This window comes from Ruditapes philippinarum, unplaced genomic scaffold (genome assembly GCF_026571515.1).
Source record: "Ruditapes philippinarum isolate M1 unplaced genomic scaffold, ASM2657151v2 ctg913_1_1_1_1, whole genome shotgun sequence".
Taxonomy (NCBI): domain Eukaryota; kingdom Metazoa; phylum Mollusca; class Bivalvia; order Venerida; family Veneridae; genus Ruditapes; species Ruditapes philippinarum.
In genome coordinates this window covers 33,764-58,468 of record NW_026854943.1, presented here as the reverse complement: position 1 = coordinate 58,468, position 24,705 = coordinate 33,764, and the positions used below count along the sequence as shown (strand labels likewise).

The 24,705-nt window shown below is 33.6% G+C and overlaps 2 protein-coding genes across 2 annotated transcripts in view; both read right to left on the bottom strand.

Moving 5' to 3' along the window:
• Positions 1-24,705, bottom strand: part of LOC132741549 (uncharacterized) — a 71,912-nt gene that overhangs the window by 32,008 nt on the left and 15,199 nt on the right. The window lies entirely within an intron of this gene.
• The window catches only part of LOC132741548 (uncharacterized), a 28,169-nt gene continuing 6,896 nt past the window's right edge, over positions 3,433-24,705 (bottom strand). The window contains exons 2-14 of the mRNA XM_060729739.1: positions 23,904-24,001; positions 23,477-23,596; positions 20,685-20,845; positions 12,580-12,827; positions 11,544-11,658; positions 10,056-10,192; positions 9,583-9,776; positions 8,119-8,248; positions 7,662-7,759; positions 6,946-7,095; positions 5,186-5,275; positions 4,737-4,914; positions 3,433-4,462 (exon numbers count right to left, since the gene is read on the bottom strand). Of these exons, the coding sequence (XP_060585722.1) occupies positions 4,230-4,462; positions 4,737-4,914; positions 5,186-5,275; positions 6,946-7,095; positions 7,662-7,759; positions 8,119-8,248; positions 9,583-9,776; positions 10,056-10,192; positions 11,544-11,658; positions 12,580-12,827; positions 20,685-20,845; positions 23,477-23,596; positions 23,904-24,001 (1,952 nt within the window). The 3' untranslated portion in view covers positions 3,433-4,229. The remainder of the gene's footprint in view (positions 4,463-4,736; positions 4,915-5,185; positions 5,276-6,945; positions 7,096-7,661; positions 7,760-8,118; positions 8,249-9,582; positions 9,777-10,055; positions 10,193-11,543; positions 11,659-12,579; positions 12,828-20,684; positions 20,846-23,476; positions 23,597-23,903; positions 24,002-24,705) is intronic.

The following is a 24,705-nucleotide window of genomic DNA, read 5'->3' as shown; positions in this document are numbered from 1 at the left end:
AGCGTCGATCTGAAACAAGTGTGAAAAAGTAACGCTCGTATTCCAAAAATGTCTGAATATTTCCATAGACAATAACGAAGAAAACCAAATCACTAGTGTTTGGACATTTTGCATTTGCTAAACTGTACTACTTCTCACTCGAAACGAACGATGTTTTGCCATGAAACCTCTTAGTCTTCTAAACTGGCTCCGAAAACTTGACAAATATGTATTGCTGATGCTCTTGCAACTGCTTTGTAGTTGAAACCATTCGACAGCACGTCCTTAATTCCTACAGGTAGCTTTACTAGACTTTAAACTGAAAACATTAAAAGTATGTGTTATCACAATTGAAATGAAATACATATAATTATATACAAAATGAAATACAAAAAAAAATCCCTTAATACATAACTGTATAGAAAAGTTTATATACAAATAACATGTATTTTGTACTTGGTATGTGACCTAAGTTATTGATACTGAACAAGTGAATAAAGTTTCAATATTATATCATAACTGGTTTATGGGACCACATCTGACAAAACATTTTAGCTTTAAAAAATGGGCATAAGTATGTCAAATTTTGCGCCACTCATACGAAACTTGTTCATTGATCTAAGATGTCAACACTTAATATGTGTTCTAAGTTTCAAATGAATCGCTACAATAGTGTTTGAGAAACCATTTTCATAAAAATTCTAAACCATGAATTCAAAATCGAAAAGAGGCATAATTTGATAACAATGCAATTCAGAGATTTCTAACTTAGAGCGTGTTCTAAACAAGTGTGTGAAGTTTCAAAGCTTTATGATTTATTATTTTTGAAATACCATGTTTCATGAAACATCTTAACCACAAATTTCTTTGTCAAAATAAGGCCTATAATTTGGTCTATATTAGATGGACGAAGAATGAACTACGGGTGAAAACCGATTGTAACTGCAGCAAACAACAATGTGAGACTAGTTTGGATTTAAAACTGGAACCCATATAAAAAATAAAGTGTTTGATTCATACGCTGTATGTCAATTTGAGATTATATATCCCTGTTCCGGAGATCAAAATAAAAAATGGATACCCAATGCAATGCAATGCAATGCAAGCAAAGTATTTTCTTTTCTTAATCAATTTAAAAGACTTATATAAGAATAACATTCTGTTCTTGCATATGAGCCCGCATATTTGGTGTTTTTTTTTTTAAGTCTCCAGGAAACTTAGGTAAATGAACTTACCTCGTCTGAATCGTTGTCATATTCTACCATATTTTCCTTGGAGATTATAATTATGATGGAAAGCACCTGGGAAATAACAAAATCCATAAGTCAAAAATCAAAAGTCATAAATCAAAAGTCATAAATCAAAAGTCATAAGAAAATAGTAAAATAAATCTATAAGTCAAAACTCAAAAGTGACCCTCCAAGGCTTCCATAGGAGAGAGTTCAAGAATATTGTTAATCAGTATTTTTTGGAAACTGTAACAAGATACTAAAATAAAAAGTTTTTGAGAAATAAAATTTATAGCATTTCTGATGCACAATAGGCCTTTAAATATGAGAATATGATGTAAGTGTATGTTGTTTTTTCCAAGGACGTTAAGATTTTTAAATATGTTTACATAACAGAAACAGTGGTCTTACAGTTATAAGATGTCTACCTCTCAAGCCAGGTGTGTTCGAGCCCTACTTGAGTCACGGCCATGTTTCTTCAAATAACAAAAGTACTGGTTAGTACCAGCTAGGAAGCGGACAAGAGCACTCTTAAGTCGTTCGAAGTGGCAGAGAGCTATTTGCAAACTTGAGCTTATACAATAATGACGTTTAACTTATTTTTTACATCTGAAGGTAGAGAAAGATGTTATTAAAATCAAGAAACGTGTCACTATTTCTGAGTGTCTGTATGACTTTTTAGATACTTGTTAATAATACCGAAATTAGATTTTTTTTTAGAAAAAAAAATCTCTAGAAACATTTTTTTTCTCTATAAAGCGTCTTAGTTACAAATATCATACCCAAAACCACTACGAGCACACATTTCTATATACGTAACTATAACAGTTTATCCTTTCTGATTGTTAATATTTGCGTGATATTTCTAGACATTTCATAGTACATTTCGCATATACAAGTGAGATAATTTTTCCGAGTTATTTCCCTTGTCATGAGAGGGCCACTTTGCTAGAAAATATCTCCTTTCATTTAGTTCCTCCTGTTTATTTATGACTTTTTACTAACACTTTTTATCAACATAATGAACATTTAGCATGAAATGTGTATATTGGTTGGTATAGGTTAGATGTTTTATATTTTTATGTTAAAACAGTTTGAATTTATTCATATGTTCATTAAATGACATAAATATAATTCAATTTGTTCTTGTTGTTATCTTATAGTGTTTCAATAAAAAATGAACACAATGATAGAATTCTAAATAACATTAGTGATTTTCATTTTTGTAAGTATTTTGAGGTCATTTCACATTGTTGAGTACAATACTGATTTTTACTGGTGATAAACCGATATTAAAAAAAAATATCCAATATTTAATTGATAAAAAAACATAGTAGATTTACGAAAATACCGAAAATCAACAGTGTTTTGTTATACATAGAATATATATGTACTTCGAGTACAATATTGATTTCATATGGATCTTTTGTACTTTTGGAAAATGAAAACGAGGCTAAATAGGGTACAATATAGATTTGATATGGATTTTTTGACGCAGAATATGAAACGGGACAAGATGGAGTAGAATATTCACGTGTTATGGATTTAGACATCAGATGTACATAAATAAAATAAATGAAAAAATCACTAAAACAAAATCATAGAAAAAACGTAAAATGTTGAGTATTTATTATGGAAAAGTGTACATAACATATCACAAAAAGTTAAATATAGATTATAGAATGTAAGTAAGTGTAAATAATTAATATATATATTAATAAGAAAGTGAATATTCACATAAAATTTTGATTTTTTATACCACTACAACATTCGATTAAAAATATATAAATCACTTGCATTGATAATACTTTTGTCCATCGTAATCTCCGTTCAATGATTTTATTTTTTCTCAAATCTAACCGGTGTCGGATAAGTTAAATCAACTTGAATGATTTAATGAAATGGGTACATCAAGTTTATACATGTATTACTACGACATAGCTGCAATGTTGATTAGTAATGTTGATTACATTTTCTTATAGATAAATGAGCCGCGTCATGACAAAACCACATAATGGGTTTGCGACCAGCATGGATCCAGACCAGCCTGCGCATCCGCGCAGTCTGATCAGGATCCATGCTGTTCACTATCAGTTTCTCTACTTGTAATAGGGTTGGTAAGCGAACAGCATGGATCCTGATCAGACTGCGCGGATGCGCAGGCTGGTCTGGATCCATGCTGGTCGCAAACCCATTATGTTGGTTTTGTCATGACACGGCTCAAATGTGTATTTATAACAACAAGAAATGATAAAAAAAATATTAGAAGAAAAACATAGAAACACACAGCGATAACGTGATTTTCATTAAAATATGTAAATAAAAGATGATGAAAAGTGTACATTATGAAAACATTGGAAAAAGGTCGTTCAAGAAAGTAAAAGTATAAGGTCAGATACGGCGAGGTTCTTCTTATTTCAAATCCTCACCCTCTTCGTTTTGTAAGGATAAATGAGCAAAATGAAATTATGAAATAAAATCTATCATGATAGACAGGGTAAATTATGCTTGATATAACAAAATTAACACACACGCGTGACTGTGCACAACAAATAAGTCGGGTGAAATAAGAAGTACACTGATTTCCTTATAATTGATGTAGTGTAAAAAAAATAGCGAGCACTTTTCATGAATATCTAAAGAAAAAAACATGATTTTACAATTCACAGTTATCACATTAAAACAACCCATAATCGCATTTGGGACGGGGTGGAATTATTGCGGTAAAATAACAAATCCAGTCCAATATGTGTATAAAACGTGCAATATGGCATTTGTACTGGGATATATATACATTTATTAATCTGTTAATATTTTGATTCTTTGGATTCTTTTCACTACCCTGGAGACACGAAGCTTCAAAAGTATTAACCACACGATGTTTGTAGGTTAACAATAAAACTCATATTATACTATGGATACTTTATATTAGTGTCATGACACTTGAATAAATAAAATAAAATATAAACCATTTTTATAGTCTTGCTGTATTGAATAAGATATTTCAAGTGAGTTTGAAGTTCAGAAAACATTTTGTAAAGCAATTATTGCAACAATGAATACAATTGTAGCAAAATTGCGCGCGCTGCCGGAACTTCCGCCATCTTCGTTTTGTCTTTGGTAGAAAGAGTATCCGCCACATTTAGGATGGTATTTAGGTGGTGTGGGAAAGTCACCCGGGTCTCCGACCTTCATAACCATAGCCATACCTTGCATCAAATGACCCTCGGAATGACAGTGGAAAAACCACATACCTATAATGTAAACTATGACGTGTAATATTCAAAACTTTAGAAAACACTTAAAAGCACAACAACCACTGAAAACAAATACTGTAAAAATACAAATTGTTAAGAGTTTAACACTTTGCAAGACAAAGGAACTCGCATTAAATCAAAATAATTGAATTAACCAAACCCATATGCTTTATCTAATGTTTGCTTTTATTTACTATCGGCTTTACGTGTTATTCACTATTTGCATTTCTTAATGAAAAATATCGGTAAATTGGTAAAATAAAGAATGTACCCGGATTGTCTGCCTTGAATCGGATGATGGTATAACCTCCACGTCCCTGTACTGCTACCGTATCTTTATACAGCGGATTAGTGAGCATGCGCGGGAATTCCCCGTTTCCGTTGGCGTCCCTGGCCTTAATGTCATCAATGTCAATTTTCAGAAAGTCATTTGTTGATATGTTGGTCAGCTGCAATGATATAAGTCAAAATTTTGAACCATAAATTACAATAATAAAATATATGTATGCCATTCTGTTTAAATTAAGTGAATTGGTCTATGATCCGATATCGCATATATATAAAATGACAAATTTCTGATGTTTTTATCATTATTTGGAATACTTATGGAAAATGTGCTCATTGTAGACCTTATCAGTCTTAAAACAGAAAGAAACTGTCTGCAATATGTAGTCCAATCAACGTTTCAAAATGTTCTCCCTAATTTTTGTATAAACTTACATATCCTTCACCAACAACACGGAACGTGTAACCATGGAGATGCATCTGATGGGGATCTCCAGCCGCACCAATAAGAAACAACTCCACAACCTAAAATATATTTGTTATGCAATCACATTTTCTTGATACTAAAATTAGTTTTACTAGATTATTGCAAAAACGTCTAGCATTTTGTATATGCAAAACCGTATCGAACCAGCTTTGGGTTACTGCAGCAATTTGCAATGTAAATTGTTTATCAATTTGAAAGATGCTGATGGTCTCCACAAGGCCATAAGTCAAGAAGATGGCATCGGATCTTTTGCTACACGTTGCTTTACGGCACAAACACATGGTTTGAAGACAAACTACAGGGTATTAAATATTGCGATATATTAACATCCTTTTTATATACATACTTAACCTTCGCTGTTAAATATTATTCGCCCGTCTCTCGAGACACGACTAAAGCTATGAGCTCTAAACAAACCGTGTTCACATTGAAACACTTTTGTTCTGGTAGGCCCTTAATGTCACCAATGATTCAATAAGCCTTATCATTATATACTGTGTATCACATGCAACAATACAAGCCGATAAAAAAAACGAATGACGTCGCTGGCGTTTTACCAACCAAATTATATGTTATTTTGGTTTTGGAGTGATATATGTGGATATATTACCTGCTAAGATTTTATATTACCCGAGCCGTCAGGCGAGGGTGATATTATATCTTGGCAGGTAATATATCAACATTTATCACTCCAAAACCAAAATAATAATTTTATTACCCTTCCCCTGTCGAGTTTAAACGATTTTTTAACAAATCATTGCTGTTTCAAATGAAACGTCGAAATAAGATTCCCTTTAGGGTACCCCTTCATCACAACATGACGTCACATAAATACATGACGTATATTTTCCTGTACCTAACGAATGTAAACAAGAGAAAAGGAGTAGTCTATTAAACGCACTTTTTTGTAATTAATATCAAGCTTTCACAAGGTCATATTTGTTTTCAATACTGATGAGAATATGTATCATTACTCTACTGTGGTAAATATTTATCATTTGACAGTTAAAAAGTGCTTGTACATCGGAATTTACACCGCGTAAAATCGAACCGTACGCGCATCACCTCAGCGCATGTTGTTTACAACGTGGGGTACCCAACGGGGAAAATTAGTGTGTATATTACCCGTCTGGCTCGGTAATGGTGATAAATATCCAATCAAAAAGACGGAAAAAATCTGGAAGGGTAATAAAACGTTATGGTTGAATATCGACAAGTTATATAACAAGTTTTGGCATAATGCTAGGAATCCGCCGTTCAGCAAGGTATTTTTTGCCTGCACACTGGTTTCAAGCGTCGAACATGAAGAATGTATTTCAGTTCTATATATAGGTAACCCTAAAAAACATGGCGGAAAGCATAGGCGCCCCTTTTTGAGATCTTTTATCGTCCATTTTGTTATCATGTGGTATAATTCTCCAATATGATTGGCTAAAGGTAGGCGGTGTACGGGTAGAAATGGTCAAATCTTAAGAGTACATGTTCCCGACCAGGAATGGTGACAACAACAGGAGTATTAAAGACTGTCTGACTCTAGAGGATTTTACTAGAACGCATCATATTCGGTGCTACTGCATATTGTGAGATCCTGTCCTAGTAAAATCCCCTCGCGCCAAATACAAGTTTCAGACTTGTCCCTATAATACTCATATTTAAGTAAATGCAATACTATTCTACATTTACATTTTACATTATGTACAGAACATACCTCGCCTTTAGGAATGTCCAGCATGTGTGTGCATAAACAAAGGTCATCGTTGCATTGAGTTTTCGTGTTTATTGTTGACGTGTTACAGAAATTCTTCTCAGCATCGTCCCACTGTGTAGCTAGCGGTGCAGCTGGACGTACCATCGTAAGCTTCTCTTGTCAAGGTCACATTATATTCTCATTGCTAATTTTAAATTTATTTTTCTTTTAAAAATGCAAAACTTCTATATGTACAGTACAGATGTTCTTTAAATTACATATGCTTACTAGTATCAGCATTTGTCAGACATTAAGTTGTGAAAATAACAATTACATGTACATAAAATGTAATATGACCGAAAAATCATATCCTAATTCAAACATATACTGTGCTACTTCTGCAGACCAAAATCCTTTAGAAGGTAACGAGTTTTGTTGTGTTGCGAGAAATTACTCTGGAGTGTTAAATCTTAGTATAGGAAGATTTAACTATGCTGTTTTATAGAGGTTATCGCTCTACAGAGTACCGCTGTGCAGATGTTACACCGTATGATATATAAGTGGTTAGGGCGTTTGCCTATCAACCCTGGGACCGGATCTAAGGATCGAATCTTACGGGGGTCATGCCTTGTTTCCTTGTGTAACACCAGTATTAAAGTTAGCACCAAACTTTCTTTATAATCGATGTTAAGTACATAACGAGTAAACTATAAGAAAATATCAAAAATAAAGGATACATTATTTAGAGTTGGAGTAAGAAGTCCCCATCTGACAGGGTTCGGGTAGTACTCGGGATGACTATAATATGAGTTATCTGTAGACTGGTACCACAACACTGTAATAATGTAATAAATTCAGTTTACAAGGAATTATGTTCCAAAATAACGTCTACACACACCGTCTATGGATCATTTCTGCAGAAATACTGATTTAAATGTTGCATGAACAATGAGGAATTTTACACTTTATTAAACTTCAGCGTGCTGGTTACAACTGACTACCAATGTGACCCATGCAGACCAAGATCATCCAGCACAGCATGATCCGCACTGTTCGCTATATAGTAAATAGTTACTTTGAAAACATCCCTAAAACTAATAAATAATTTTGTCTAGATTGTAAGACGGACAAGTCCATTGAATAGAACAAGCGCTGTATGGGATGATAAATTAGTACCAGCAACCACGAACTTACTGATATAATATCTAAGACCAACTTTCTCATCCGTGAAGTCTTCGGTTTGTCCGTCAGGAGGGTCATATCTCATATTGGCATGCGGAAGAATGCTTGTGTCAGTGTTCTGTTCCGAGCCAGGATTCAAAACCTAGAATACAGAAACGTATCGTTATTAAAGGGTGCGATGTTTTAGTATAGTCGTACTGTAGACTTGTTAAAGACCCAGTATGCCTTAGAAATGCTATATTTTGTATTTCTATAAAAAAAACGTTCTATCTTTGGAATCTTGTCACAGTTTCCAAAAACTACTCATTTACCAATTAGATATACTATATGTTGCTTAGTTGCCTCCGTTTGCAAATGGTATACATTGTGTGTATTTATCAAATGAGTAGTTTGTATGGTGTATAGAAGTCAAAATACTAGCTACTTTGTTTACATTTTGCTAGCTTTACAACAAATCACTGTATGTTCAGCGCTACTTTTTTCATGTGCTACTATTTAACATAATTATGCTCTTAATCCGTTATTAAAACAGTATCAAACACATGTTCGGCATTTCTACAATTTTTACAGAATTTCAAAAATATGCTTATCTGATGCATAATGTGCCTTTACGAAAAAGCGCAATAAAGATAACACACAAATTGATATTAAAGACATATTATGCCTCAAAAATCGATATTTTTAATTCTATAGAGATGAATAATGACTAAATAATGGGTTTTGAATAGACCCTGTTAGTTGTTCAATAACTGAAAAAAGTAGTGCTGATTTCTGCTGAACATACACGTATGTGTCGTTAAGGTAGCTTAAGGCAAACAAAGTATTTTGACTTCCATACAAAATACTAAATTTTTCCAAATGGCAAAGCGCAAACAAAAGCAAAAAATAGTACATTGACGAGCCATTAAGTAAAGTTTTGAAACTGTTACAAAATATCAAAAATTAAAAAAAGAAGTTTTTTTTGAGAAACAAAAATGTTGGTTGTGGTATTGGTAGTTTTCACTCTGGATCACGACAGTAAGCCACATTGAATTTACCAGAGCACAGTTCAGTCACTGCATTGTTCCCGGGTATGCTGTCAAGCACTGTACCAGTACTAGTTGCCTTCACTTCGCAAGAAACTGAAACTTCTGTACATACCAGAGATGATGTACAGTGTAATTGACCGTAGAGAAGATTTCATGATCAGTCACAACGAAAGTGACCTGCGTCGTCCGGAATCGAACCAGGATCGACCGATTCACAGTCCAACGCTCTACCTATTGAGCTAACCGGATTTATTGTTTTTATCATTATTTGAAATACTTATGGAAAATGTAACCTATTCACTTTAATATCTAGAATGTTTCGGTTTCGATATGGTAAGTATCTTATAAACACTACATTACGTTGTAAAATTATATGTATACGGTGTATGTATTGGACTGTAAAATTGTATATTCTTTATAAAAAAAAACAACAAGATGTTATGCTTACTATGCCTTCTTGAGAAAAATCTTCTACGTTAGTATTTGGCATGTAATCATCATTGCCTACGTAGCCGTTATAATGCAGTATAGCTGCACCGTGCCCATCATTGTCACCACCCACACAGTCACCGTAAGATTGAATCCTTATCCAGTAGTCACCGGACGTCTGGTTGGCAAGCAACACAAAGTCGTACCTCTCACCTGATTTTTATAAAGCGTGAACAGCACTTTAAATGGTATGATTGCGGAAACTTACATTTCGTTACGGTACAATTATGACCAAATAGTAATTTACGAGAAGGCTACTATTCAGAAACTGTTAAAGAAATATTTAAAGTATGAATAGAATTAATCAATCTCATTTAACAACTTCATGAACTTTGATAACATGTTAAATCAAATATCACAGTCTTAACATATTCATGTAGATTTTGATCTTTCAAAATTGTAGGTCGTGACTGATATTGCAGAATACTGTACCTGGATGTATCATGAATGAGTTAACAGTTGATGGAGTGATTGGCCATCCATCGGTTGTAATCACTGTAAGTTGGTGGTCTTCAACCATCAACCGGAAATAGCATCGTGCTGTAGCTCCAATAACCCGGAAACGAAACCTAGAAGCAAGATAAATAGATGTAGGAGGGTTATTATAAAGGAAACTTCAGTCTTGCCCTTTGCATACCATTTCTTTTTAATTAGCCATACAAATCGCACCATTTTTCGGCCAATCAAAATTTACCCACTGAACGTGGTTCGGCGCTATCTTTCATATTCGTTTCTGCATTGTTCTCCCTATGAAAAGTAATTTTATTTAATGATGGCCAAATTGAAAGGTAAAAAACTATGTTCTCAGGCGTGTTGCTAAGGTTTATACTAATAAACCTTCTCATGTGTTAAATAAAGTTTTTAAAAAAACTAAGATCTACAAAACTAACTGTGTTGGTCTGTTATAGAAGGCGTACGCGTATAAGCGTCTTCCCCCTTTAATATTTGTTTTAACATTATAAATATGATTGCAATAAATGAAGCTATCATTAAACATAATTATTAGGGTTTTTTTTGTTTTTGTTCCGTATATAGAAGGCGTCCGCGTATAAGCGTCTTCCCCCCTTTTTTAATTTAAGTTTAAATGTTAAATACAGCTTTTTAATCTTAGTGTGGGATATAATCCCACCGTTTTCCGGCCCCATCCAATGCAATTATTTTGCATTTTTGGGGCAGGAAATATTGTACTCAGTACTCACTAGTCACATATGCAGATATTAACTAAATAAAGTGTTTTCCCTATAATAAATGAAGCATATGCTCGCCCATATGGTTTTAAACCGGTGGCGAGGGTGAATAAACCCAACACACACACACACCCTTTGCATACAATGCATGCGCAGGCTGGTCTGGATCCATGCTGGTCGCAAACCCATTATGTTGGTTTTGTCATGACACGGCTCAAATGAATGAATTCATAAACCGACTGCATGTATGTATCCTAAGCTTAATGAGTGTCCATTCGCCCTTTCAAGCACTGAGAGTACGAACTACAAATCGACTGCAATATATATATATATATATATATATATATATAAATATATATATATATATATATATATATATATTATATATATATATATATATATAGGTTTGTGAAAAATATTTGCGACTGCTATAATTTGGAGAAAATAACGTTCATATATAAATATACTTCGGCGTATTATATCAGGGGTGTATTACATGTATATATCTCATATAGTATTTTTATATGTATGATTTATATATATATATATATATATATATATATATATATATATATATATATATATATATATATATATATATATATATATATATATATATATATATATATATATATATATATATATATATTATATATATATTATATATATAAACGTCACGGTTATCCAATGATAAACGTTACAAACGTGAAGTATTATAATAATCATCATATACCTTTCACCAGACGACACTGTGAAAACTTCATAAGGCGTATATCCAGCAACCGTATCATCACCTTTAATGACGAAGTCTGTGACCTCATATTTTCTGCCACGCCCATTCACCAATACTGTTCATGTTGAAAATTAAATATTTGTAAGAAAACGTGATGAAAAAAAAAAAAAAAAAAAAACAAGAGGGCCAAGATTAACATTGATCGCTCACCTGACCAATCGAATTCATCCAAACAATTACTTAGACAAGCATCCTGACCAAGTTTGATGACGAATGAATCAAAATTGTGACCTCTAGCGTGTTTACAATGTTTTTCCATATTTTGGCGGTGTGGCCTAGTTTTTGACCCCAGATGACCCATATTTCAGCTTGACCAAGAAATCATCAAAACAAACTTTAAGACCAATTTCCAGGATATTTGGATCAAACAGTAGCCGCTAGAGTGTTAACAAGATTTTTCTATTTATAGCTCCTGTGACCTAGTTTTTGACCCAAGACGACCCATATTTGAACTTGACATCTGAAAGCATCTGACCAATTTCCAGAACATTTTGATCAAAACTGCAATCACAGGTGTTAACAAGATTTTACTATTTTAGCTTCTTTGACCTAGTTTTTGACCGGAGATGACCCATATTCGAATTTGACTTAGAAATCAACAAAACAACCTTCCTGATCAATTTCCAGGATATTTGGATCAATGCTGCAGCCACTAGAATGTTAACATTAAGCTCCTGTGACCTAGTTTTTGGCCGGAGATGACCCATATTCGAACTTGACCTAGAAATCATCAATTCAATCTTCCTGATCAATTTCCATGATATTTTGATCAAAACTGCAGCCACTTGAGTGCTGACCTAGTTTTTGACCGGAGATGACGTGTATTTCATTGAGACAAACATTCTGACAAAGTTTGATTATGCATTACATGACTATGGCTTAAAAATGGGTTTGTTATATCGAGGACAATTTCATAAGGAATTAAAAGGAAATACGGTTTTGATCAATTTAAAGTAAATAGATAAAAACGAAATACTTTTAATCATCTTCGGTGTAACCCAGCGGTGCTGCATTTCCTCCATATAGGTAGATATTTCGGGTTTCTCTGACCAATCAGTGATCACCATAATGTGATCCGACCTGTCATAGTCGTAGAGACTCGAGGAGGGGTCATTAACCTCCGGCTCTCTTACTATCAGGGCACCGTGGACACCGTCCCCTAACTGGACACCAGAATGAGAGTGCCACCAGTGAGTGCCAGCGTTCTCCGCGAGAAACTCATACCTATATATTAAGTTATAAAAAAATAATAAAAATAATAATAAATAAAGATTAATAATAATGATAATAATTAATAATGGTAATAATAATAACTAAAATAGTACTAATAACAATGATGATGATGATGTGATGATGATGTAACAATGACGACGACGATGACGATGATAGTGATGATGATAATGATATTAATAATGATATAGGTGATAATCATTATAACGCGAAGAAGAAGAAGAAGAAGAATAACAAGAAGAACAAGAAGAAGAATATGATGATGATATAAGTCAAAAACATTTACTGATATTTTACAACTTGTTATTGATATACCTATTTCTACTTTAAATGTACCTTCTACTTATTTCACAATATCTAGGAACTATTGTTTCATTAAATTATTCGGCGTATTCAGAAAGAATAGCGAATATCGTTTAGAGTACATGTAATATAACATAGTTGTAACTGTAATAAAAATTAATACTCTCTCCACTTGAACAAGTTCAATATGATGTATCTATACTGAATTAATATACACTATTATAATTTATAAATTCACGTTTAAAGCTTTCTCAACCAATGCATGACTTGTTACACACAGTAAACATTAAAACACATATACATGTATATGTTATACATTTTGCATCTCACTATACATATTTTTTAGGTTAAAGGTACATATATGTATCAGAGACGAATAAATATTTCATCCAATAAAATCTTTAATTTTTAAGATAAATTGGGTTAGCCTTCTTATATTCTGTACATAATTTATAGCGTAATATCTCCATTTGTTCGTTAACCAGTAAAGCTTGGAAAAACACCGGATGACGTAACCGTGTTTTGTGTTACCTTGTAAATATAAATAAGATACAATGATATAATACCCCGAATATAAAATATAACTACGTAAAACAGGTAACATACCAGATAAGTTCAGTCAAATCTGGCAATATTTTTTCAAAGCGGAAATGCAATTTAAAACAATTGTGGGCTACGTTCAGACGGAAAATCAACGGTTCTTAACGGAACTCCAGAGGTGCTAAAGCCTAATACTGCCCTCACACATACCTCGCGACCTTACTTCGTCCTTACTGCGACCTTGCTACGACCCAGGACGCAGCACAGTCGCCATGGACGCAGCAGGGACGCAGCGAGGTCGTAGCGAGGAACCCAAGGACGCACAAGGTCGCAGACCGTCGGCGACTATTTTGAACATGCACAAAACAGTCGCAGAAACTTTGCGTTCTTGCTGAGTCTTGGTTAGGTCGCCGTGGGATCGCAGTGGAGTCGCCATAGTCGCAGCAGCATCGTAGTTAGGACGCAATAAAAACGCAATAGACGTAGTACACTCGTATTAAGGACGCCGTAGAGTCACCGATGAAATTACAAGAAATTGCTCGGAAACCTTTGGCGACGCTACTAAAGGTAAAAAGTATTGTTTTTATAGACGTAGCAAGAACGTAGTAGGGTCGTCGTACAGTCGCAGGACAGTCGCCGCACAAACGCAATAGTCGTCGTAGAGTCGCCGTAAGGACGCAGAGAACATAGCACAGTCGCAGCTGGGTCGCCGATGATCGCCGTGGGGTCGCCTTGGGGACGCAATACAGTCGCAGTGGAAACGCCATGGACGTAGAAGGGTCGTATTGACGACATAGAGAAAACGTACTGAACACAAGACTGCAGAGCCCCGGACCGTCTGTGAGAGAAATTTGGAAAGAAAACCAACGATTTTCGAAAGAAAAATGCTATCTTACTAGTTATCAGGTCGCAGTAAGGTCGTGGTTTATATGTGAGGGCAGCATAAAAACATAAAGTTTGAATGTTCTACGTTGATCAGCTGTGGTACTTAAAATGAAAACATATGAAAAAGATTATTAAGAAATTTACTAATATTAAAATGAAAATCGCATTTTAGCGTTGCGCTATTCTCAACACGACTTGAGTGAAAAGCGTTGCAACGTTTTCAATTTCGGGTCAGTTATCACAATAAGAGTATAATTTCTGAGAAACAAAGTAATGAACGAACAATCTTTTATTTTGCACACAAGTTAATGATCTTCATCAAATGGAGCATTTATCACAAAAGAAAATTCGACGGTCTAGTGCTATAAGGGCGTAAGTTGTACTTGCGCCCTTTTATATGTTTTTACACCATTCGCAGTAGGACGCCACCGCGCACCTGCTGACAAAATATATTTTTACCCTAGCATTTAAGTTGGCTTCAATATCGAAGAATCATTGGTAGGGCGTAAGTGCATCGAGCTCAAAAGGAAAATTTTATAAGGGCGTAACTACACCATAACTACACTGTGCCCAAATTTTATAAGATCCTAAGTAGCAGTTCGGCCCTTTTAAGATTTTGATACGTTAGTTCAAACAGATAGTCATATAGTCACACTTACGCACGTAAAGACTTTGTGTCAGTCAGGGATATATCTTGACATATTTAAGGATACGCATAAGGGGGTAAAACTGAATCACTTGAAGCAAAATGAAAAGATTAAAAAAAATAGCAATATTGCATTCAAACAGGCGCTTTGTATGTTTCGTAATATATACACCGTAGGGAACGTGTTACAGTATCGCGTTTTTCGGTTACAGTATAGAATTTTCAAGATGGAGGATTATTTGTTGGGAAGAGAGGTAGGTGATTTTTATTCCGGTCCATACTACAAGTAGTTTAGTTTCTGAAAGATGTTTTTGTGCTTTGCTTGTAAGGAACAGAATCCGGTATCTAGTCATATATTTCTTTAGACCCTGCATCGCAGATTTGTCGCTATATTGTCTCATAAATATGCAGATTTGACAGTTTGAAAATTTGAATCGAGAGACCAACGCATTTTTCTCCAATTTCGACATTATTTATGCATGCCTAGAAAAAGTAAATCTGCAAAACGTTAGTCCTTTATGTTAGGAAACGTTTATAAAAGTAAATGACCAGATGAATCTATTTTCCTGTTCGTAAAATGCGTTTGAAAAATAAACAATGTTACAGTATAGAGCGAGGTGATTTGTGCAAGGTTACAGCATAGACCTAGCGATTTTTATCCGATTTTGTTACAGTGTATACTCAGATTTCGGTTACAGTTTAGACTTCGATATTTTCTATATATACTAGGTAAAATGTATGAATGTTACATAGACTTTTAAATCTCTGTGAGTTTATTGGCCCGATGGCGTACATGTGTGTGCTCAATCTCATCCGCTCAGTAACTACTTGAATAAATGTGATGAAATTTACATGACTTTCTACCAATTAGTTGTTCAAATGGTTTCGGTTGCAATCGGGGATACGAAAACCCAAAACATAGATTTTGAAAAAAGGCAATGTTTAAAGACCCTTCTCGTCTCGAACCAAAAGCATTCAAATCAAATCATGATCATGGCGTCATTTCGAATGCTGCTTTGTTGAATTTATGATTATTTTGTCATTATTAAATTAAAACTCGTTTTTTCTTATTTCAGACATTCTGTATAGCAGTTTTCATGATTCTGAAAAAGAAAATAATATTGAAAGTATAAATTAAGGTCAGACATTTAAAAATATCTTCTCTAGTGAGGCTGATGGAAGTACATAAAAGTGGCAGAGTCGGGATAAGGCTATCTTTCATTTACTGCTGTAGTTGAAATCCAATCATGACTTTGGATTCTTTGTGAGGAATCTATCAAGCTCATTTACGGAAGGTCGATGGTTCTAGTCAGGTGCCCGCTTGTGTCTGAAATGTTTCACAAAGGGTATCTGGGGTCTTTCTTTACACTAAAGCAGGAATGTTTTCACATGACCTCAGTGTCGTTGGAACTTAAAATCCAAGAAAGCCAAATGTAACAAACCCTTTTAAATACTTACAAAATACATTATGGTAGATGGAAATTCCAACTTAATATACAATTTAAGATTGAAATATTGCTCACTTAAATACTGTTTAATCATTCTCGGGATATTGCCTGCTTGTTAATTGTGTCTTTTGACAGCTTATCTATGGTATGCAGGCTTCATAACCTCCAATCCCCTCTCAAAATTTCATTTTATTTAGTTTCACTCATTGTATTCTCGTTTAGGGCACACGAATTTATCATGGGCGTAATATGCCGCTTTTCATAGAATGGCAATAACGTGTCACATTGAAGGTTCCATGATAATCACCATGTGAACACATCCACAGATGTTAAAAAATCTAAAGTGTACCAGTTCATGTTTAATGTGAATTCTGCTGAAGCCGGTGCTAGGAGGCGTGGAAGGTAGCTTGCAGTTACCACTACCGTCCATGAACAGGTTTAATCAAACTGATCTTGCAACATTTTCATGTTTTCCGTGTTGGACTTCTGTTAAGGATTCTTTTTTTCTCTATTTTATCACTAATAGGCATTATTATAATGTGTAATGAAATCAAGCAATAATCTTTCTTCTCTCCATACAATTCAATAAAAGTTACTGTTGTTGTCATGAAAACAGTCCTTACTTAGGACATTACATATTCTGCAAAAAGTCTCAATCTGAAACTAAAAGTAAGAAAAATAGCAAACTATAACTTTTCTGCTGAAGAAAAAAAGTAATACAACCTTTCAAGAATGTATTAAATAGAAGGGTATGAGTTATTTTATAAAAATAATGGATACACGAACTTTGTTTGAAATTTGGCAAGTACAATGTATCTAAACTGTAACCAAAATCTGGGTATAAACTGTAACACAATGGGTTCAAAGTCGCTAGGTCTATGCTGTAACCCTTCAAAATTAACCTGGCTCTATACTGTAACATTGTTTATTTTTTCAAACGCATTTTACCAACAGGAAAATAGGTTCAACTGGTCATTTACTTTTATAAACGTTTCTAAATACAAAAGACTAACGTTTTGTAGATTTACTTTATGTAGGCATGCTTAAATAATGTCGGAATGGGAAAAAATGCGTTGGTCTCTCGATTCAAATTTTTAAACCTTCAAATCTGCACATTTATGAGGCAATATAGAGATAATTCTGCGGTGCAGGGTCTGAAGAAACATATGACTAGATACCGGATTCTGTTCCTTACAAGCAAAGCACAAAAACATCTTTTAGAAACTAAACTACTAGTAGTATGGACCTGAATAAAAATAACCTACATCTCTTCCCATAAATAATCCTCCATCTTGAAATTTCTATACTGTAACCGAAAAACGCGATACTGTAACACGTTCCCTACGGTGAATCAGGTGGGTGTAGTAGGAATGTCTCCGCCCATGGATAAATTTCCAAAAAAGAAACAACGTTATTGCATTAAATTGTCTTTATAAACATTCAAAATTTTGTCATGTTAAAGAATGTTTATTCTACTCCGATAGCTTCGTGTGGCTTAAAAGAAACTAGATATTTTCAACAATGTGTCTTTGTGCAGTAAACACTTTAGAAACTGACAAAATCCACACCGCTTCTGTGTTAGAAATCATTCTGTGATGACAGGAGACACCGTGCATGTCAAGCTTGTAAAAGACCCAGATTACATAAAAGCTAATATTAATAATTCCTTCATGGGAAAACTATTATTTAATATTTTTAAAATAATAACGAAGGTTATTGTACATTGGGCCATTGGACAACACTGTGTGACGGGAACAGACACTTTAATGTTAGATACAGATGACATTGCTTAGTCTTAGTGTCATTGATCTAAAGTTGATTGTTAATTAATCATAATAAAATTTGAATTTGGATCTGTTAGTAGTATAAATGGTGTATTCTTTCATATTTCAAAGTGCTTTTAAGCTTGTATTTGACAGTTTTTTTAAGTAATTCTAATTCCAACAATATGTACATGTATACATGCATACATGATTTGATGATAATATTTCATGTCTATTTTATGAATGATCATTCATTTTTTCATGCCTCAATATAGAAAAAAATATTCATTTTGTGTATTTTGTCTGAAATGTATATTTTAGTTTTAAAAAGTATTTTCAACTCGCTTGAATCTGGCTACTGTAACAAGAACCTAAGGTTTAACTGTTCAAAACCCGTTAGGACAAAGGTATTGTTTAAATGGGAGCAGTTTCAAGTGTGTTTAGATAAGCTTACAACTTCCAACACAACCGAACTTAAATAAATTTGTATAAACTAAACAGTTAAAATGTATCAAAGTTGCCTTTATGTTTTGTATTAGCTACCGTGTATGCAAAATTGTACATTAAGCGTTAATAATGTTCCGTGTGTGATGTTTGAGTGCTTGGGTGAGCTTTTGTCTGTGATAAGAATATGTCTGTCGTCCGTCGTTAACCACAATTTCTTTAGAAATATCTTTATTTTAATCATAAGGTGGATACTAATCCAACTTGAAGTACAACCTTTTCCATTAATGGTTTCAATGGGCCACATGAAACTACGACATAATACTCAGAGCTTAGCATTACTACGTGGGTTTTCCACACACATAATGTATCAGTCATTTAAGTTAATTCTAGAAAATAATCAAATTGTTGTAACTTCTAAGGTTAATTATATAATAAGCAGCTGGATGTTAATTTAATGAAACACAGAAACTGTTCTAAATCAAATGATTATGTAACATTTAAAATCAATACGTGTTTTTCCCTGCGGTCTGGAGACCGCAGGGTATTGGTACGCGTATAACTTTTGAGGCATGGAGGAGCACGTGACCTGTTTTCGGTACATGGAGGAGCATGTGATATGTAAACCGTACACGATTGGTTAATTGACCTTTTCGAAAACCTGGCTAAATACCATTTGTCGGTACGTTACGGAATAACATCTAGGGAATTAGTCAGAATTACACCTAATTTAGAACAAAAAACTATTACGTGATATTTCTAATTTTTTATAATTATTTTACCGTTTAAGGTGGAAAAACTTGAATGATGTATTTGAAAATTATCATTGTATCTCAAATTTTACAAACAATAAATTGTTTATACTGAAAATCTACAAAATTAAAATATTCGTAGTGGCATCTGCCATAATAAATAGAGATATTTTCTGCGTAAACTTGTGTGTTTATTTTATTTTTTTGCTTGGAATTATTCATAAAATGGCAGGCTTATTTAATCATTTTCTTAAAAAGAAATAATTGTTTTATGTTCGACCTTCTCCGGTTATCAACGGTCACCAGTTTCCAAAGACCTTCTTCTATTTGATCGATTATTGTCAACTATATTCCTGATACAAACGTTTATTTAATCCCCTCTCCCAAAACAATGTTGAAATTAGTTAAATGAAATATCTTTATATCATTCCCCGCAGGAAACCATTTTACTTGTATTTATCTGTCATGTAACCTTCACATACAATGTCATATGATAAAAGACAAAGGATACTTTAAAAATGGTCACTTATTATAATTCATTATTGTTATAGATTAAAAACAATTATATAATTGTATTGAAAAATTAATGAATACACTAAAATCTATAAGGGCATATATGGTAGTTACGCCCTCTTTGGGCTAAGTCGAAGTAACAATTTTAAAGAGCGTAACTGCTAGTTCAGTCCTTTTAGAATTATTGGCCGATGCATGAAAATGTAAATATTATACGGCATAAAACGCATTCCGTGAATTTTATTAAGGTGATGGGTTATTTTAATTTGAAAAATGTTTAAAAAAAACTCGATATTAGTTGTTCTAAGTGTGTCCCAAATTTTATCATGATTGATAAAAGATCAAAGTCTGCAGACAGTTTTCTTCCAATTTCCAGAAACTTGTAAAAATGCATTTACGCCCTTATAGCACTAGACCGTCGATTATTCCCAGTCCTTTCATGTGAAAAGACCTCGGTGGAGTCTCTTTAACACTCACACGAGTATTGAGCGCTAAGGTGCTCTTAAATGGTGGAACACATAGGTGTAGCAACACACTAAAAGGTAAATTTAACATACTTGAATGATTCAAACGGCTGAATATTGCACTGGGTGAGTCTAGGTACCCCGTCCATAAAGTTGGTGTTTGTTTGTGTTATTCCATGCCAGTGTATGGTAGTTGCCGACTCTTCGTCGATCATGTTGTTAACCCAGACAATAATAGTATCACCTTTACATACCTGAAGAACACGTATAATACCTGAACTGAAAATTGATATGCATGGGTCACATTATCCGCTGTAATATATCAGCAGATGTGTTGCTTTTACCTGTACTTGCATAAATGTTAATCGAAATATTTAGCAACAAATTTTATTTTTGCGACGGACGCGCCCTCAGGCGCGTTCAGAGCTAAGTCATCTACACGTGGGATTTCGTCGGCTTCAATCGCGCAAGGTGTCCTAAACCGATTAACAGCCCAAAAAATAGTACATGAATTTGATCCTTCAAAACTCCCATACTTTGTCGGGATATCTTAAACTCTTCCATATTTAGCCTTTTCAATTTCAAATTAAGTTATCCAAGTTAAAATATGAACGTATATTATTGATAAAAACGTTGTAGTCCCATAGTATTATTGCCAAATATGCAAATTACTGCCGAAACGATTTACCGCTGTCGAAAAAGTAGGACAGCAAATTATACTCCAATTAAGGTGTAAGCTCTGCAGTTCCAAGACATTATTAGTAGGAAATAAATATTTCTACATTATACAAAACATTATTATTAACAAATTAAAAGTTTTTCGTGACTCCAGGATAACTCACGCATTAATAAAAGAAGAACTATTTTCGTGACTCATACCGCGGATGTAGCTGAATATTCAGCAGTTATTAATAAATTAGATACAGTACAATGGTTAGTATAAATATCTATTTTTGAAAATGCATGTAAGAACAGAGTTTTTCAACACTTTACCACCTTGTATTCTTTCATGGTAAGGAAGTTATTATATCAGTTCTACTTCCGATTATTTTGGTTTGGTTACATATTTTTCTAGGTCACGATATGAGTTAACCTTCGCTATTCTAAAAATAGATTCTGCTTCACATGTGCTGATTATTAGGGAGTACACATTATACTAGTCAAAATATATTGACGTGCCAAAGCTTAATTCTGAGATATTTTCGTTCTGGGGCAGAATCTCGCTTTAACGTAGAGGCACACGAAAATAGCACAATATCTCGTCGCACAGTACAATTAGTTGGACTAACATTATACATGTAATAAACCAGCGGTTTACATGCAATACTTTTAGAAATTCTATACAATTGTAAGAAGCAAACAAGTTGAAATGGAATTTAGTGTAAAATTGAAAAGGACAACTAAACACTGTAGTGCTTAAGTGACATTTAAATTAAAATAAAAACGATGTGCTCTGGCCTCTACATTTTTTTACCTTGTTAATAAAAAAAATCTAAAAAGTACACTATTAATTGCTGATGATTTTAACCAAATTTTTTAAATGAGACATATCCAAGGAAAGGAAATAAAAATACAAATGACTAATATTTTATTGATTATTATACACTATATGCCCACTATGATATAACACGAAGCAATTCTAAATAGCATTCTCAAATGTATAATGTATTATGCTTGAAGTTTATTTGCATGGTTTTATTTTAGAAATATTTCGTTGACAGTATTTTTTTCTATTTACATATCATTTCTTGGAATAAATCGATAAGGACACTGATTTACAAGTTTGACCAGAGTTTTTAGGCATAATTTTCATTCTGTATTTAAGTGCGCACTTGAAAGTAGAAAATCTGAATTATATCAGTTTGGGACACAAAATATATTGCTCTACAAATCTCGAACTTGTATGGAACAAATTTTCCCTGTTATATATTTTGTGTTTTGTTTTTTCTTAAAAAAAGCCTTAATGTCTCTCCGGTTGCATGTCCGTCGCATTCAGTGCTGCAGCACTTTGATTTAACTGAATATCCTACTGGGCAAGCCAATAGGCCTGGTGCTGTATCACCCTACCTCGCGTATTCCAGCGATGCCAAACTTATCTTAAAAGATGGATTAAACTGATGATTTTCAGTTTAAACACATTTGCAAAACAATTATTATATCCTCTTTGTCTTCGTAAAGGAACATGATAAATTAAGAAGTCCGTGCAAACATGTATGTTCCAGTCTGATGCTTTCGATCACTTCATTAAATTTACAAAGAAAGTACATGTATATTAATATAAAAGTGACCTTGGTATCTTTAAAATCGCCGATATCCTCTATAACCTACATTATGGGATGACAGATGGACATAACTTTCTGTAGATCGGATAAGCAAACTTGCCACCGTAACCTTGAACCCTGACCTGTACAAGTCTTCGAATATATTTTTGTGGTCTAGGCCACAATGAATTTTGGCAAAACAACCTCAAAATTAAAAGATCCCGACCAACCTTCCTCTGCCAAATCAAAAATTGGTAGATCAAAATGTCCAATAGTAAATATAACAGAAAATGTCTAGTCTACGTACCGCCCTAACTTCTTCGAAGAATGCTATAGTATCATATGATTAGTATTAATGACACACTATTTAAGTTATTTGTAATTATTTGACTCGACAGGTTCTGAAAAGCCCTCATTTACAAAGCATTTGATAATCAATACAGTGAAAACGATGCAATATTGACTAAAGTAAGAACATATTTTCGTTTATTTACAAAGTTATTCCATGCTTAAAACGACTTACTAAATATTTGACTTGCAAAATTAATGTTGTGTGGAAAATAACAAATACTGCCCGGGGAAATCTTCATGTGTCACGCCGCATAGGAAAAAAAAACAAGTTACCTCTATACTAGGTCCTGGCAGTTGGCGGTTGACGGTGTGCAGATGTCTTTGTTTACCATTGGTAGATACACAATGAGGCCGGAAACAGTCGGTGTAATTGAAAGGACATCGGTAGCATGCCTGTAAGTAATGGCGATGTTTAGTACATTAGAACACTAAACAAAATACAGCTTTTATTAAGATTGAGATTTCCTGGCTGAAAAAATCGTAAAAAAATCACTTTTGAATAGTATGAACTAAATAGTTTTTTTTTCAGATAGAATAGTGACCTTCTCTTGAATTTAATTTGTATGGAAATTCATAAAAATCAGGTGAAAACGTGTGATTACATTTTACTTTTCAAACGGGCGCTTATAGAAAAAGATTTTTTTTTTTTCATTTTTTATAACAATACATAAATATTCTATTAAAAATATAGATTACCTACCCTCGAAAGGACATAGTAATTTTCTACAGTAAAATTGTACTCGCAGGTCATATGTTTACCAACTTCACATTTTCTGTTACATTTGTGATTGGATACAACTGCAAATATAAAACATCGTGTATAAGATAAAGAAGTTATTATCGTATTTTAGTTTTACATATTTGGACTCATCTGAAACTGTTTGTGTTACTGTACTTTCGTATTATGTTGTAAAACAACGTCAGTAATGATATAAGTTTTGTATGTTGCCATGTTGATAAACAAATTAACAAAATAGTCATGTGTTTTGTCTTCTGAATAAACTAGGCCTTTGAAAGAGGTTGGTAGGTTTAGTTCAGGACAAAGATATAGCATAATTAACAAAAGAGCATCGAAACACGAGACTACATGATTTGTTCTAGATGGGGGTAGCCCCCGAGTATAAATCAGATTGCCGAGTGTTTTGATGTTCCTTTCTCTTTTGTATCATAGACAAAAAATAAAAACACGTTCCACGTTGTCACAAGATGTAACCCCAGAAAAAAGAAACTAATGAACTCAATATGATATTACTATCGCAATCCCTTTCTCTATCGTCACAATACGTAAACACTCGAGACAAAATGAGCCAATCATGGATATGCTCTGGAGTGCGGTTCCAATTAAGGTAGTCTTACTGTAATGCTTTCCCGCAAAAACATTTTTAACATCGGCCAATATCGTAAAAAATTGGCCATTTCGTTAATGTAACGTTATTTTTCACAATCTTCGGTATTCAATATTTTCAACAGTTAATAACCGGAATTTAAAAGCGATAAAGGAT